General features: G+C 40.4%; 1 protein-coding gene across 1 annotated transcript in view; it reads right to left on the bottom strand.

The window, feature by feature from the left end:
- LOC124156348 (modular serine protease-like) overlaps positions 1-4389 on the bottom strand; it is a 42629-nt gene extending 38240 nt beyond the window's left edge. Inside the window, exon 1 of the mRNA XM_046530854.1 lies at positions 4077-4389. Within this exon, the coding sequence (XP_046386810.1) occupies positions 4077-4134 (58 nt within the window). The 5' untranslated portion in view covers positions 4135-4389. The remainder of the gene's footprint in view (positions 1-4076) is intronic.
- Between the last annotated feature and the right edge of the window lie 10163 nt (positions 4390-14552).

Raw genomic sequence — 14552 nt, 5'->3', positions numbered from 1 at the left:
CTCAAGAGACCCATACGAATGACCTATCTCAACGCTTCGGGGATTTAGCACAGGTTAAATAATACTGATATTAATAAATACTTTCTCCAACAGCAAAAACTTACCACAATAGGGTAGTTTCCTTCATCAAAGAAAACGAAAGGCATTGATTGCGATTCGTTACCCACCATTACTGTATTCATAATATACAAATTATTTCGTTTTAGAAATACCGGTTTAGACGAATGGCAATGGTCCATTTTTATCCTCATTTGAAAATGGCCAGATTGGCGCCCATGCGATGCCACTCCACGTGACGTCACAGGAACTAGTTTCTATACGAGAAGATAGGAGTTATACATCGTCTGAGGTTACCAATGCATGCATGAGGCGCAGAGCTCAGGGAAACATGTCTTAATAAGCACTTATTAAAACTGGCTAAGGTCGGAAAGTTTTCTTCGTTTGATAAGGTATTAATAATCCTTATTTAAGCCAAGCGCTACCAGCCAGCAGGGTACTCAGCTACCCGCTAGCAGCCTGCGTCGTATCAGCGCTCAACTCGCCTCAAGGTCACCTCACAGGGCGGCAGCGGGAACCTGAAATACGTCACACGGAGAGATTTCCCGGCATTCATACTTACGCGTCGAGTTTTCGCGCGCTTGAAAATTTTCACTTTTCATTTAATCGCGAAAAATAGATATCGTCATTTAAAAATCTAAAAGCGTAAAATACGTACTCCACGTAAACATGGATAACGGCATTACGAAAGAACATTTATTTGCTCTACACGAATTTTTTTCTTCGCTAGAGAGGATGATTTTTTCCATTTTCACACTTAATCACTTATGACATCTAGTCAATTTCGAAAGACACTGTGATCCTCCGCATTTTCATCAATAGGAAGCTCTTAATCATTTTGTTACATCATTTAAAATAAAAATTGTCAGTTAGGCACTCAAAATATTGACCAAGCAATTCTAAAATCCCCTGGAATTGCGCGATCAAGCTTCAAACAACAGAAAGCCGAATGCCTTTGGCGCATCCATTTCCACAAAGACGGTAAGAATAAAATACGAGGGGACGAGGATATGACTTCAAAATAAAGATTATTTTACTGAATATTATTTTCTATCTTTTTTCCGGTCTGAATTATTGTGAGTAAAACACGCCAAACGCGAAGTTACTTTGACTGTTTGAAAGATTACATTCGCTGTATGCTCGCCAGACAGAACAAGCATAACTTTTTCGTCGAAAGAGGGACGAAGCGAAGTTTTTCTGACGAAATAGCTAGCGAATGAAAATGAGAATACGAATTGGGTAGTTTCCTTCAACAAATAAAACGGGAGGCATTGATTGCGATTCGTTACCCACCATTGGTGTACTCATAATATACAAATTATTTGGTTTTAGAAATACCGGTTTAGACGAATGGCAAGGGTCAATTTTATCCTCATTTGAAAAATGCCAGATTGGCGCCCATGCGATGCCAACCCCCGTGACGTCACAGGAACCTAGTTTCTATACGAGTAGACAGGAGTTTTACATCGTCTGAGATTACCAATGCATGCATGAGGCACAGAGCTCAGGGAAAATGTCTTAATAATCACCTATTAAAACTGGCTAACTTCGGAAAGTTTTCTTCGTTTGATAAGGTATTAATAATCCTTATTTAAGTCAAGCGCTACCAGCTAGCAGGGTACTCTGCCACCTGCTAGCATCCTGCGTCGTATCAGCGCAGAAAGCCTCGCCCCAAGGTCACCTCACTTGCAGCAGCGGGAACCAGAACGTCGTCACACGGAGTTTTCCCAGCATTCATACTTAGCCGTCGCGTTTTCGCGCGCATGAAAATGTTCACTTTTCATTTAATCACGAAAAATAGATATCGTCATTTAAAAATATGAAAGCGTGAAACACGTACTCCAGGATTAATAATCTTTCGATTTAGGCAATTACAAAATATTTGGAAACCACCCTATTCAGTCACCGTTCGCCAGTCTTTTCGACAAATCTCGTTGGCTATAGCCAGAAAGAACCAGAATCAGGCCCCTGAACTCTGCCTACGGGAATTGGGCATGCAAGCGATTTTCGTTCCCCTTCCTTGCTCCATTCTACAAATATCTTCCTGGGATACAAACAGGTTACTGGATAACTCTGCCGGTCATAACCGTTGTCTCCACCGGTTCTTCACATATTAAAAGTCCGAATTCAAAACGCATCAGTTACTTCAATGGCTTCATGCTGTATACGAAACTCACGGGAGTAAATGTCATCATTCAAGTAAATAAAGGCAAATAATATTTGAAAACACAATAAATCAAGTAGAAGTACATAAATTCAGGGGGGTTTTGGAGGATAACCATCCTCAGAGCTCAGAGAAATTTTTAATTTTAATCCATTTTACTTAATTGGATCGGTATTACTTATATCATAGTGTTAGGATTAATCAAATATCCCTCAAAAAGCCTAAATCTCGCATTTTGAACCATTTGTCTTAAAAATTTTCCGGAGGACGGCCCCCGCAAATCCCGATTACCCTGGCGGGTATGCAATACCCCCCACACTCCTAAGTATTACTTGCGCCTATAACCCCCCCTAGCCTTAATTCTTAGCTGCGCCCCTGCATAGATCCGTTGGTTAATCACAGATAAGAACAGTAACAGTGCATGGATTCAACAAAACCCGACGCAAAAACGCGATTTCAGAAATGAAAGAGAGAATTTATCACAACCTCAATAGGGTTATGAGCACCCGAAATTAATATTGAATTAAATGCCTAAAATCCATTCCGAACCTTGCTGGTTAGACAAGGACGTAGCGAGTAAGAGAAGGGTTCAAGTCTCCGAAGTGTTCGGGAGACGAGGTCTCGAGAGTACCATCTCCAATTAAAAACAGAGACGGATTAAGGGGGCGGCGCCCCCCCCCCCCCCATTATTTATGGAAAATTGAAAGAATGTAAGCCAGCTCTCCAATGATATATTTTTTTTCATTTCACCCGATTAATAAACAGTGATTAAAAATAAAATATGAATATCTAAAAGCCGCTTTCTGACGCATTATTTTATCAGGCAAATTGAGAGATGCAAGGCAGGTGGAAACTCCAACAAAGACCTTAATCCACCCCTGACAGAAAACCCCTAAAAAGAGCCGCCTCTCCACCTACATTCCCCCGAAAATTTATCCGGCAACGGCCTTGCAATGAAACGATCAAGATGACGCCATAAGGCCTCACATAACGTTAAAAAAAGACATCTCACTATCAATCTTGGGAGCAAAGGTGCCTCCGCATTTCCAAAAAACACATTCGTTTGGGGCAGAGTGCAATCTTCTCCCTGTCCCACTCTCTGGTCGAAATCGTGCGATACAATCTTTCAGAATCGACCATCGGAACATACTCATTATTTACAGAAGGAAAATATGGGAACCGTCCACAGAAAATGTCAAGCTAGGCGTTGAAGCATCCAAGAATCACCTGGGGCCCAACTTTCCTCCTCCAAAAGGAACAGGTTATTTGATCATGGCGGCCCCCTTGGACACAGGAAAACATGCAGATAAAGACAAGAATGAGACCTTTAAACGGTGGATATGCAGCCACTGCTTCAATTTGACAGTCAGCAACGAAATACGCTTAGGACTCATCACTTTCCCTATCGATTAATGCGCCTATTTCGACAGACGAGGTTTTAATTTGGTGTAGCAAGCAACTACTTGGATACATATCTGCTTTTGGTGACTAGAGATAGGAATGTGAAAAGACTCAAATGGCAAAACCGTCACCAAAATAAAAGACTGCACGCTCAGAAAGCTTGGGAAGGTCGTTCGAAGTTGGCGCTAGTACCGTAGACAACTGGGGATATAAAACTGAATATTGAAGAAATTGTCTTTACGGACTGACATCGAGTATTTCCAGCAAATAATGGCTATCCTCTACGAGAAGGGATTGGTTTAACTTATCCTTCCCATCACATTCGCCCAGTTCACCCACTGGGAACACTCATCCGTGTTTCAAAACGATGAAGAGTGGATTTCCCAGGGTCATCGGCGACGTAGTAAACAAGAGGTGGCTCACCTCTTTTCCCGAGACATTGATGCCAACCAACCTGCGAACGTCAGAATGACGAGGAGCGGCAAAATCCAACGCGGCGAGTGAAGATCCATGCCTTCTACTTCGGCACGGCGGGCACGGCCTTCGAGTAAAAATTCACTGTATAAACACACAACTGTTCACTATGGCTAAGCCCGGGTACGGCGTTGTTGTGGAGACCCGTCGCCGCTCCGTCATCGAACCACTGCGGGATTATCGGCGTTGCCTTCCAAGAGAGCTGTCCATCGGGTCACGGGGAAGGAAAAACACCAGCAGAAGGCAAGCTCCGTCGCCCTCAGCCGATCGGAGCTTTCTTGTGCGGCCAACGATGACCGAGGTCGCGACTTGGAGCTTGCGAAGCTGGGCAAGAGATGGCATGAGCTTCCGCGCGAATTTGTTCGACGGAATACATTTTTAAAAAAGAGAAAACGACGCGAAAAATCCGGACCAACGTAGAGTAGCAAACTTCGTTGAAAACTTAGCTTCGTAAGCAAAAAGAAAGGGCGGATAGGAAGAACAGAAAGGAGCTTTTCTCCGATATCTCTTATGTTGATTATCTCGTAATTCCCAATGGAGAGGAACTAATATTGTGATCTTGTTAGTTAGAAAGTAGGGAGTTTGAAGCAATGGGTTGGCATGGGAAAGATGATAATTGCGTCTAAGAGCGTAGGAAAACTCATCGTCAGTATTTATCATTTCTTAAAATGAGAACATTCATACATCCTTGCCGTATACGCTCCATAACATCAGGTAAACTCCACATAACTGCCAGGACAGTGGTGGATCCGAGGTCAAAATTCGGGGTGAAATAATGAGGATGCAAATATATCTCATGAATTACCACACGTTTTCCCAACATATTGTATATGGTGGAAGATAATTCGGGATTCCATCCGGGTCAGGTTCTCCATCACAGCTGACCCCAAATCCCGAATATTCTTCCACGAAATATATTTCGTGATAACCGAAAGGAGGGTGGGGGATATATCCCAGTGAGAAATGGGTGGTGGAATCCACGTGGAACCCACGTGGAATCCACGTTGAGTGGTGGATATTTGGTGGTGGTGGATATTGAGTGGTTGGACCCACGTGGAATCCACGTTGATTTCAAGTGGATTTGTGGTGATTAGCATAAAATGTTAAACAGAATTTGTAATTTGTGGAACTTAACTCTCTGGTGACATTGCATCATTTATCATCCTGAAACCACGCTAGTTATGTGAAAATGTTTCGCACATTCTATTTTTATATAATTCGTGGAAAGGCAGCCATGAGAGCACATGAAAAATCGTAGACACATATATAGAAGGTTTAGATATAGAGTGGTTGAGGTTTTAATGGTTTTAGGACAGCACCTACTGCTGTTTTAATTTTTCCACCAAATTTCCACGTGGATTCCACGTTGATTCCACGACCAAAAACACGTGGTATCCACGTTACATCTCCACGTGGGTTCCACGTGGATTCCACCACCCATTTCTCACTGGGATCTTATTATGACATGTTGCCGGTTAGAGGAAGGAGCCGTAGGCATTGCTTATTTTGGTGAGGATTTGCCTTACTCTCGATCGGGTTTCCATTTAGGGAATAGCGTCGGTAAAACGCTTAGTTAAGCCCAGTGGCTTAACTATGGGGGTCGGGGATGAAGGGATAGATACCCCCAAAGCCACAGAGAAAAAAAAATTTAAAACTATTGTCTATTTTCGATATCTAATAACTGAATCTGCTTAAAGTTAACATTTTAGCGCCAAAATGTATTTCTAGGCATGCCATTTTTCAAAAAATTTCCCGGACTCCCCCAATCCGTTCATCCACCCCCAAAGCATGTTCCTCGTTACGCCACTGGTTAAGCCCTAATCTCTGGAAAGACAGCTCATGATATTTTGTGGCAAAATGTATGCGAATAGTATCCGGATATTAATATGCGGAGTATCACAGCACGACACGGCCAGACCATCGCGCATGATTCGTTAAACTAATACAGGATACAGAACTTAACTTGTTTTAATTTTCCTTATTTCGTGGAGGGCCGTGGTTCCCTATATATTCGTGAATAAATATTGTATACTCTTGGATTCTCTTGACTTGTATACTTACGTGTAAATTAATATAAATTCAAAGTACCTATACGCTCCTAAACCCTACACACCAGCATTAGACTTTTTGCATCTAAAGATGAGCACAGTGGCGGATACAGATGGGGGCACAGGGGGCACCCCCCACCCCTTGCGGGGCCGCCCCCATTACCGAACATTGTAGAACCACAATTGCAACTTTTTTATATCGTTAGATATTGTCTTATATATATATAATAATATAACTTTATTCCATTTATATTTTTTTTATTCATATTTATTTCTTTGCATTCAGTGATTTGTTATTTTACCGATTGCATTCACTTGTGATATTTCAAAAATGTACACGTTGATAACTAACTTTCTTACATAAACGCATAAGAATTACATACATACAATATATTCGTGTACATTGAGTTTGAAGAAAACTTTCTTCAACTTCGCAAGATGGCTTGATTAATTTTTTATAACGATAAAGTAAAGGAAACTCAAGATATCCTGTGCGCCCCCTCCCCCCTCTTGAGTTTTTTCTGCATCCGCAACTCGGTGTGCATGCAATACAATAACTCATTCCTTCATATTCGCCACAGAGTATGAGGCAAAGGAGTAATGGAGCATGAGTTATCGGGCGTAATAAGTCGAGACTGGTTTTCCTCTCCTTCACCTCTTCGCAAAACGTCTCATGCCCGACTCCTCGGATAGGAGGAAGGAGCGGCACCTTGGAGCTGGTCGTGCCGTGGAGCATCGAGCCGATGAAAACTTTTAAATCCTTCGTGGCAGGAAGATGTCCCGGCTGGAGGGGGAGCCATTGGTGTGGGAACCTGTATATAAGAGGGATAAAAAAAAGAAGCTCAACCTTCAGCGATTACGTGACCTTTCCTCATTCGCGTCGAGGAAGCTTGTGAGAGATTTCGCCGAATACGGACGACCTTCGAACGAAAGGAATTTCATTAGATGAAACTCCCAAGGCGCACAACACAAAACAACGGAAAATTTTCATTGATTACGCGTTTTTTTCTCCTAGAATGTATTGTATCTAATAAGAAAAAAACAAACATTAAATGTCATGGAGACAAAACTGTGCCTCGAATGGCATCCTATGATATCATGAGCTTGACCTTAATTGTTGCACCCAAATATTTTATCCAAGAAAATCTTTTGGAAAACAAAGGTAACGTCACCCTACTGCGACCATGATTCGCGTATCCACAATAATTGCTCTACTTAGTTTTAAGCTCCATCTAGTTTATAAGTTTTCCTCTTTGAAAAAAAAGCTTTGGAATACCGTCCTTCCGTATTCCTCCGAAAAATAAAGCCCTACTGTTTTTTAAAACCTGTTCTATTTTTTTTGTTTTTGCACAAACTCTACAGCATCTATCTCCGCAAAATCTTTATAGGATAAGCATATTGAGTATTTTATTTTCCTGAATAATATCAATAACAGCTAAGAACTAATTCAATTTTTCATTTAGTTATTCTCGTAGTACAGCGTTGTATGCTTTCCTCAATGACCTTATGTGATTTTTGATTTATGGACACGATTATTATCCAAATACAGTCTAATGCTTTTGGAAATTGCGCCAGATTTTAAATTAAAATGTTAGATGGTTGACCTTGTGGGCATCGCTATTGGTCGAAATGTCACCGTCATAGATTAAACTCTAAATATAGAGGAAGCTCCTTTTTTCGACGAGGCTATAATGGCTAATTGCTTCACAAAAGTTGAACACAGCAAACAGACGAAAGTCTTAATTTGGATGTTCAATGGATGTATAATTTAAACTTAAATGAATTTCTTCCCCAAAAGACAGATATTCCACCGATAAAGGAAGTATCTAATGAGTAAGGAAGTAGCTACACACGTTCGGTTTTTACAATAATATTTACGAAGTACCTAGCCACAGAAAAATTACCTTAAACTTTTAATTCTTTGCCTCCTTTCTTCTCCAGCCTTTTTATTTTCTCCTCACCTTTTGTAAAGATCAGTTTGTGATCCGAATCTAGGAACCATTGTTAGGAATCTATGATAATAATAATGACGCAATCATTAATCCGCTGCCGAGTCTCCGATGTGATCTCTTTTGCACCGAATCTTTCCTTGATTTATTCTTGCGCGCATACCACCTCGTCGTTATCTACAAAAATGCTTACCTCTGCCATTTCGTTTCTCCTAGAAAAAACTCAACTATTTCTTCCTTATGTTATGCCCCTCCCAAACTCTTTCCCTGTATTTACTACCGGCCCTTACTTCGCTACCGCTTTCTATGCCGACAAGGTTTTTCCATAATGGTATTTATTACCCAAAAACTCCTTCATTTCATGCTCCAGGTGCTCGAGAATACCAATCACATCTTTATCCTTGGTTTAAAATACACTGTCCGTGAGAAAGATAAAACAAGCGTCACCACACGATAAAAAATTACAAAATAATATAATAACTCCAATGCATAATTTTTAGTTATCTATGTATATGAAAGAGGATGTCTGTGTTGTCTGTCCGCTATGCATTTCCTTACGGCGGCTCGTATTTCAACATAATCGAGTACGTGGGTGAATCTCATGCTTTCAAAGCCCGTAGAGCGACTTCTGGTTGCGTCCGGTGCGTCCTTTACGCTGTTTTCTCATTACCGTTTATTACGTCACGTCATACAACTTCTGTGGTTGGACATTCTGCTGGGTAGGCAAACCTCCGACTCCCTCGAAGGGAAAACATAACTCATAGGGCTCTACACTTAAAAATTAATCCTCTTAGTGAAAATCTTTTTGCTGGTGTGTGCGTTCATTCGACGTTTTTGGTCTGCGGCTGTGCGGACACAGTTTACCATCAATGGTGTGGAGCGGGTTGTAAGTTGCGCGTTATATGGAAATCGTTTTTTTCCATTGTTTGCTGTTTCATAAGTATACCATCATCAAGACCGGATCTAGGATTTTGTTCTGAGGGGAGGGGGCACAAGGATGCCCTGTCATACGATACGAACGCAATGATAACGAGACCGTATTAGAAATCTTGGAGTGCTCCCGTGCCCCCCCAAAATCCGCTTTTGACCATAATCATACCCGCTTTGCCCCTTTACCTAAATATCCTGTTATGTGAGCATGAATTCCAAGTTCCAATTTTCCCACTTCTTTATGAACTATCCTTCCCGCACAACGTCGGCTGGCCTGCTAGTAAATGATTAATAAGGCTAGTTTGCCTTTGGTGAACGAAATACCGGTACTGAGCTAAGTTTAACATATACGTATTTCAGTGATTATTGTTTACTGGAACCCCAGGTTTCGGCAATGTAATCATTGGGTGTTGCGATAAATTTTAGAAACCCGAGGGGTCAAATATACATTAAATTTGCATTTTCATTTGAAATGACTACATAAAATTTTCTCATAACTACCATGATACTTTTTGCGTATTTTTTATTAAAATTGGAATTACCTTTGAATGTGAGGCAAATTTATTATGGAATCTGTAGAAAATATAGTATCTACGAGCATAAAATTCCATAAATTCAAATACATCCACAAAGCTTAAATGGTTACATGTGAAAAGTCTGAATTCGCATAGAACTTTCACTTCGCCCCAAAATCAACTATAAAAAAAAACGAGGAACTTACCTGGAAAATTTAATCTCGCCAAAATCGTGCGTAATGCTCTAGATCCAGACGAGATTTTTTTTAAATGGCAAGAGCAAAAGTTTGAAACGAAATGAAACTTGTTAATGTCAACGTTACCTGCGATGGATATACGCAAGTTATTCGATAAGCAGGAGATTGCCTTCATTTTTCAAGCTTAACTTAGCCTTCTGCAAACTCCTGCACAGTGTATAATATATAATTTAAATCTTACACTTAGTAGAATGGCCTACATTAGTTATTTTTGCTAAAAAAGACGTACGTAAAACCGTATGGCACTTGATCCCATCGCATTAAATTTCACTTTCGGTACTGAAATTCTCATTGTATCGTAAAAAGTTCATTGACGTACAAAAACGACGCGATATTTTAATTAAATTTTAAAAATCAATTATTTATTCCTTCTGTTCCCAGTTAACCGATCTCAACTATGAGTAAATTGCCCTCTGAAGTGGAGGTGTATGCAGTGGCGTATCTAGGGGGGATGAGGGCGATAGATCCCTCCAAAGCCTCAGAGAAATAAAAATAATATTTAAAACTATTGTCTAGTTTTGACATTTTATAACTGCGTCTGCTTAAAGTTAATTTTTTTGTACGAAAATGATGTGAAATGTATTTCCAGACATTTTATCTTTCAAAAATCTTCCCAACGAGGGTAGGGGATCGCCACACCAGGCTATCCCTTCCCCTCCCCCCCCCCCCCAAAGCATAGTCCTAGTTACGCCACTGGGTTTATGTACAGTCGGATTCAAAAGTATTGCAACGAATGAAGCAGCGCCACTTTCGCTGCAGTTTGGAAACAGTTTCGGTAGGCAGGCAACTGTAGGAGGGTAATTTGAACAACATTCCTACCTCCCGCAGTATTTTTATTACAACATCATTAAATGTATCCGGGATATGTGCAATGTTTAATATGTACGGCATAAATTGTGCAGCTCATGCTATATAATAAATCCACCTCCAGAACTTCATCTTACTTTCTATCGTAATTTATCCGATCCGTCGAAGTATATTTTTCTACAATCAATTAGTTTTTCGATGAAATATGGCAAACATAACATTCACGTCTCAGGAAGATGTATGCGGTAGGTCCAAATATGAATCCAAATATCGGAAAAACCTCGCCACGGAGCCCGAAAGAAAACACTCCGACGCGACGGCCCGATGTTTGCGGGGACGTGAGTTACCTCAGTGCATCCGCTAATCTTAATTTAGATGGGGCATTTGCTCTGGCATTTTTCCAAAGAATGGAAAAAATATATATTTATTCACGTACCATCAAAAACAGCTCAATTGGCCTTTTTAATCGGGGTTCATAACTTAACAATGAAACGTACAAGAGCATCCATACTCAGGATCCTGGTTAGGAGCAACCCACTCAGGTGGGAAAGAACTTTACCCCGCCGCCACCGAGGCCGAAGATCGTGTAATTCAAGTTTTACTGTTGTCGGTAACCACCTTCAAATACGTGCATACCAAACTTTACATTCGATTACTTAAAATTCTTGCAATGCCATGGCTGTTGGCAATTCATTTGCCCTGTAGTCAATGCTAAGTACAATACATTCGCACTAGTACTCAACAAAAATCTTAGATTTTTAATATTATCGCATTCAATAAGCTGACGACGTCAACTAAATTATCTCTTATATCACTTTTTATTCCCTGGGGTGGATAAGGGATTTTTGCAGTGGGGGCGGTTCATCACAAATCCTCGGAGTTTTGGTGATATGCAATACCTCTCAGCTTTAATGCGTCCGAGTTCTGATGTATACGTAGACAAGTGGTTTTTCAAGCAATTAATCAATTATATTTAAACGATGTTTGCTAAGCTTGTGAAATAAAAACTTTCATTGGAAAGACGCCTTAAAGATTACCATATTGTCAATTTTTCCATAAATTACAGGGTTGAAGGGTCGTCCACCAGTGACCTGATTCAACCTGTAACTGAGTAAGCGTGAACTGCAGGGAATGAATATGGCTAATTATCGCGAGAAATATTTCTCCTTCACGTTGATAGAACTTATTTCCAATTTAGTACTTACTTATCACTTACATTATCATCGTCTTTTCGATTTTTCCAGAAATTACGCTGTGGTGGCCAACGCCATTGCTTCTAACCAATTCAATAATCCCGGTCCTTACCTCGCTGGCTTCCGACATTGCTCATAACCAAATATCAACTCATTGCTCCCTCCCCCCCTAGACCATGGCTTGCTCCCCCCCATTTATTATCTTGTGTACGCCCAAGGTGCGTATAATACGCACGTTGGGGTACGCCCTTGTTGCAACAGCGAGGTTTACCTTTGAAAACGACTTTTCAAGGCTCATGGAAGCCCCAGTCGGATTGGCTATACTCACTCTAACTCCTGTGGCCAATGGAAACTTAGGTGGTCTTTGTCCTTAAGCCTGAATCACACGATCATTTTTTTTCGTCACGAAAGTGATCACTATCGCGATCACAAGGCGAAATGATCGTCGCCGGCAATTGTTTTTCGCGATCGCGATGAGGATTCCCATCGCTATTTTTCATCACTAGTCCGGTCGCTTTTTCCGTCGCTAAAACCGTCACTAAAACCCCATATCAGTCAATCGGAACGCATTCCCCTATGGAGCGATTGCAGCGCAACGTTTGACAATTGTGGGAACGACATAGATAAACAAACACGCTGTATATTTTCGTGATGCGGGTCCTATGACAACGAGCTGTGATATCGGAAATGATGCGAAAAGCGACGGCGGGAGTGACCGCGTGATTCAGAAAATTAATCACTAGAGCGATCGCTTTTCGCGGCGGGAAAAGTGATCGCGATAGTGATCACTTTTCGCGACGAAAAAAATGATCGTGTGATTCAGGCTTTACCAACCAAGCACCTCCACTGTCTACTGTCGCCTGCCATATCCACCTGGGCTTCCATCTTCCTCATATCCTTCTTTGCTTCGTCGCCCCAGCGCGTTCTCGGTCTTCCTACCGGTCCTTTACCTTATGGGTTCCCTTTGAGAACTTGTTTCATGATTGTTCCTTAATTTCTTCTATGGAGGTGGCCCATCCCATCTTGATCTCCGGCTTCTGATGATTCGCACGATATTTGGTTCTTTGAATAAGTCTCTTAACTCATTGTTTTTTTTTTCAATTCTCCATCTTTATCCTTCTTTCATGAGACCGAATAGTCTTCGTAAAACTTTGTTTTCAAACGTTGTAAGCTTCTTTTGTGATATTTTTGGACTGGAATTTTAAAAATATTTTGCATCGGTTTGGTTAAAGTTGTTGTTTATTGAATTGTTTTCTTTGAGCAAGAACTAAAGAACTAAATTTAAAGAAAATCGGTTCATTCTTTCTTTTTCATCACTCCAGTGTTCTATGTGGTATATGGCGGATTGGGTAATCTGAATACTGTTCAGTAAAGATAGTACAGTGTGCTAAATGAAATTCAAAGTTAAACAAATGATCAGGCTGCATTAAATTTTTAGGTTATAACGGTAGATGTATAGACGCAGTCGTTGAAGATTGTCCGGTGGGAAACATTAAGTAAGTAATTGGTAGAGATAATGAGGGGCTAGGGGGCGTCGAGTCTGTGATAGTAGACAGACAATTTGGCAAGGGAGATAGGGGGTGGAAGACATAGGGGGATACCGATTGGGCATAGAGATGTTGGTTGTATTCCGAGATGATGGGAAAAATTTATAACGATATATTTTCTTCCATTCGTGATGGCACCCTAATTCCATCTAAACCCCTCTCAACCAGTATACCACTGCTAAAAAGTAAAAACAAATGTCATGATGTTGTTAACTTACACAGTTATCCACTTTTCTTTTTCCACAGTGAGAAGTACTAATAATAACACTAAACCCAAACTGTGCTTGAAAACAGTTCTTATAAGCTATATTACGATTTGCCGATCCAAACAGATAAGGCCTTTGTCGATAATAAACTAGATATTATGTTGATTAACAAGAAAATAAGTACTTTTTATATAGTTGATATTTCAGTACCACTCTCATATAACAACGAAAAGACATAAGCCGGTAAAATGAACAAGTACCAAGAATTGGTAATAGAACTAAAAATAATGTGAAATATGGAACAGGTTTTTATCGCGCCTTTTGTCCTTCTGCCATCGGTATTATCCCTAAACAAATACAAAATTGTTTTATAACATTCAACCTTTATCAAAATACATACATCAAACTGCAAAAGGCCATAATTATTTCAACTTGCCTCATCACGAGAAAATTTCTCAACTCAACAGAAGTGAAGAGTTACTTTGGTGATAATTTGTTTATATAAAAACACTCAGAGAAAAGTGAATAAAATTTAATGAAAAAGATTATAATAATAATTTTTATTCCATGTTAACAAAATACACACATTCAGGTGGTATAACTCCATCACATTTCAAGGAGATATATAGAAACACACTAAGATATCCAGTGTTGGGGTTACCATTATCTAATAGGCAGCGACTGGTGGTAGTACATATCATGCTTTTCTTTCACCAAGTCAGTAAAGATCATTCAACTGGGACTTTGCATGATGTCATTGTCAATCTTTTATATTTATCCAGGGAGTGCATTCAACAGTTGTGAGAAAGGGAAGAACTAATGAAGGAAACTCCCCGCTGACTGCGTAACTTGTCTTTTTTCCTTGGGGCAGAGGCGGAATTGGAGATATACTTTTGGGGGGGATGAGAGCGATTAGTGGGGGCAATCCCCTCAGGAAAGAGGGAGTTCAGGAAAATTTTGAAAAATTAACATTCCTGAAAATGTATTTTACATCATTTTGGCGC

This window comes from Ischnura elegans, chromosome 3 (genome assembly GCF_921293095.1).
Source record: "Ischnura elegans chromosome 3, ioIscEleg1.1, whole genome shotgun sequence".
In the NCBI taxonomy this organism is placed as follows: Eukaryota; Metazoa; Arthropoda; class Insecta; order Odonata; family Coenagrionidae; genus Ischnura; species Ischnura elegans.
This window is presented reverse-complemented; position numbering and strand designations above follow the sequence as displayed.